The following is a 2,875-nucleotide window of genomic DNA, read 5'->3' on the forward strand; positions in this document are numbered from 1 at the left end:
GGAAGCAGTCAGCAAGATTTTTATTAGTTTTAGTTCCTAATGCAATAAATACGTATAGTTCGTATAGTATGTATGTATAGTACAGCAAATGGAAGAAGTCATGTGCCTTAAAAAAAACACACAGAGAAATCCAGCTAAAATTGACTAATAGTTACCTGAATTTGTTCACAAGCTGGATGATCAACATTATAGATAAATTAAGATCTGAGTATGTATTTTTTAAACTTCTTTAGAAACAAGATTTGTTTTGTTTCTGTTTCTAGGAAATGACTATACCATGGTGCTTAAAGAGAGCAGAACTTGTGTTTAAGTGTGTCAAAGGTGAGCATAACCTTATATTTAACAATGACCTATATATCTTCCTCCCAAATACTCAAAATAGAGCAACCCAGGAGGGCAATTGTGAACGTTTCTCATCGTCGGATGCCTCAATTAAATGGTTTATTAAGCAAATATTTCATAGCAGACTTTTTTTTACTTATCCTTTCCTAGACACAAATATTCAGCCCTCTTCAAGTACAAGATATTTTGATATTATTTATATTTTGCTCCGATTATAGCTTGTTCTTCATTGTCTTTTAATCTTTAAAAAAATAGAGCCATATGTTTAGCCTTCGATAACTTATTTTGCTTTTATTATATGGAGACAGAAAAGGACTTGAGAAATCATAAGTAAGTGTGTTGACAGAGCGACGTTAAACATGTCTGGCATGGCGAATTCAGGGTGCAGATGTTTATCTGCCCTGTAGGCTGAGCCTCTCTTGCAGTAAATGACTACATAAAAAGTCAAGACATGAAGCCCCACAATGAAAATTTCATATATTTCGATGAAGGGCTAGGTAGGCTTGAAGCAGAACTCATAATTCAGCAAAGTCTATTGTTCTGTTTTAGGTTTCATGATGGAAATGGCTTCATGGGATGGAGGAATTTCTAGGACAGTGCAATTTCTGGTACCACAGGTGTGTTATCTCAATATATCTCACCCCAATTTAATCTCTTTTACAGTATTTTTCACAGATACAGTGAGCACACTGCCCTAAACTCAATATAACACAACAAAATGCTAACAGCTTCCTCTTTTTTAAGTGTTTGGATGCCAAAAAGGCACTTAGTTTATTGTCAGTGATGTTAGCATCTACCATTCCGGGGATCTTTTTATTTAACCCCAAAACCAAACTTGACTTATTTGCCCCTTTTCCCCACATATGTGTTATATAGATTTGGAAGAGCTCATAGATAAGGGCATCAGCAGAGTGGCTCTGTATTCTGTGTGGCCCTTAGCGAATCAGTGGCACTTTTAAAATTGATTATACTAGTGTCATCTAGGGTCTTTCTGGTAATCAGACCTTATTTGATAGGAACAACATATGTTCTCAGAGGATGGAGCGAGGAAAACACTCCAGTCCTTAGCTGTGCAGTTAAATCAGTCATGAAAGATAATTTTTACATACTGCACTCTATGTCTAGAACTAGTTTCATAATTTAAAATATTTTAAATGTTTAAAAAATCAGTTATGATTTAACAAATACAAACTTTTTTTTAACCTCCTACAGAGTATTTCTGAAGAAATGTTTTACCAACTTAGTAACATGCTTCCCCAGATCTTCCGAGTATCATCAACACTTACTCTGACATCCAAGCACTAAACCCTTATATATCACCCTGCTGGCAGAAGAGGATTGTTAACCTTTCCAGGAACTTGAGCTCTGCTGGGATTCTCTCAAGCAAAGATGCCCAGAAAGAGAACTTGCGACCCAAGCCACAAATCAAATCATGATAGATGTCTGTTAAACATTCCAAAGACTCATCTACCGTACAGGCTGATGATCAGCCCCTGATGTATACATTTATTGTTAAAGTCTCTATGAAAAAAAAAAAAGTCTTTTCCTATTGTCGGATCCTATCTGTGAATCTTAGTAGGTTTAAACTTCCTATATCTCGTGCAAGGACACTTGATGTAGGAGAGTGTTCACTGCATTTTCATAAAGACATTTGTCTTTTCCCAAAGGTATGAATCATATCAGGTACAAGACTTAATTAAGCATACAAATAAAATCTTTCCTCTATCTTATTTGCCAAGTGAAAATTAAAAAGCACTGAAATATACATTACACATTTGGACGTCTTGTGAAAATCTTTTTTTGTCGAAACACAAATATATGAGACATAGACTTTTTAAAATTCTTCTATTTCAAAAACTTGTTTTGAATGTACTCTTACTAAGGTTTTATAAGTTCAGAGTCAGAAAAAGATATTGGATTCTTTTCCTCTATCTCATCTTCCTTATGTGACTTGCCCTTGTCTGTTAGTAACATTTCGTGAGCTGGGAAAATAGTGTGCTTATTTGCAAGCCCAGTGGAAAGTTATTCTAAACCAGCACCTGGTAGTATTATAATGCCCATCAATACTGACAGTCAGACAATGAGGATCATTTTTATTTCTCCATCCTGTTGTCTGCATTCTCAGCGTCTTTAACCATTCTTCTACTTGCAGTTTTTTGCTGATATGGTGTCCCTATTTCTATCTTTGCTCTGTTTCCTCTCCTTCTCCATTGTTTTTCTTTGTAGAAATACTTTTTCAAGTGCTGCATATCGCTTATGTATCCTACCTGTAACATTTGCAATGAGCACTCACTACACTGACCAAAGGCATTTACAAAAGCAATCGTTTTGTCAAATTCAAATTGTATGGATGTTGTAAATGGCCAATGGAATGATATGGAGGACCTTTGACATGATAAAATGGTATATTTTGATTCCAAGAGACAAAAAGCACTTGATTAGTATGCCTACATATAATAACTTGGAGAAACTCTTGGCATACAGAATGCTTCGCCACACCATGGAATGTGTCTTGATTTTCTACTCAAGGAAA

The 2,875-nt window shown here is 35.3% G+C and overlaps 1 protein-coding gene across 1 annotated transcript in view; it reads left to right on the forward strand.

The window, feature by feature from the left end:
• The window catches only part of LOC102754581 (chromosome unknown open reading frame, human C12orf4), a 55,579-nt gene extending 53,463 nt beyond the window's left edge, over positions 1-2,116 (forward strand). The window contains exons 12-14 of the mRNA XM_015572252.1: positions 264-321; positions 892-959; positions 1,555-2,116. Coding sequence (XP_015427738.1) covers positions 264-321; positions 892-959; positions 1,555-1,647 — 219 coding nt within the window. The 3' untranslated portion in view covers positions 1,648-2,116. The remainder of the gene's footprint in view (positions 1-263; positions 322-891; positions 960-1,554) is intronic.
• Positions 2,117-2,875: the final 759 nt, after the last annotated feature.

This window comes from Myotis davidii, unplaced genomic scaffold (assembly GCF_000327345.1).
Source record: "Myotis davidii unplaced genomic scaffold, ASM32734v1 scaffold1373, whole genome shotgun sequence".
Classification (NCBI taxonomy): Eukaryota; Metazoa; Chordata; class Mammalia; order Chiroptera; family Vespertilionidae; genus Myotis; species Myotis davidii.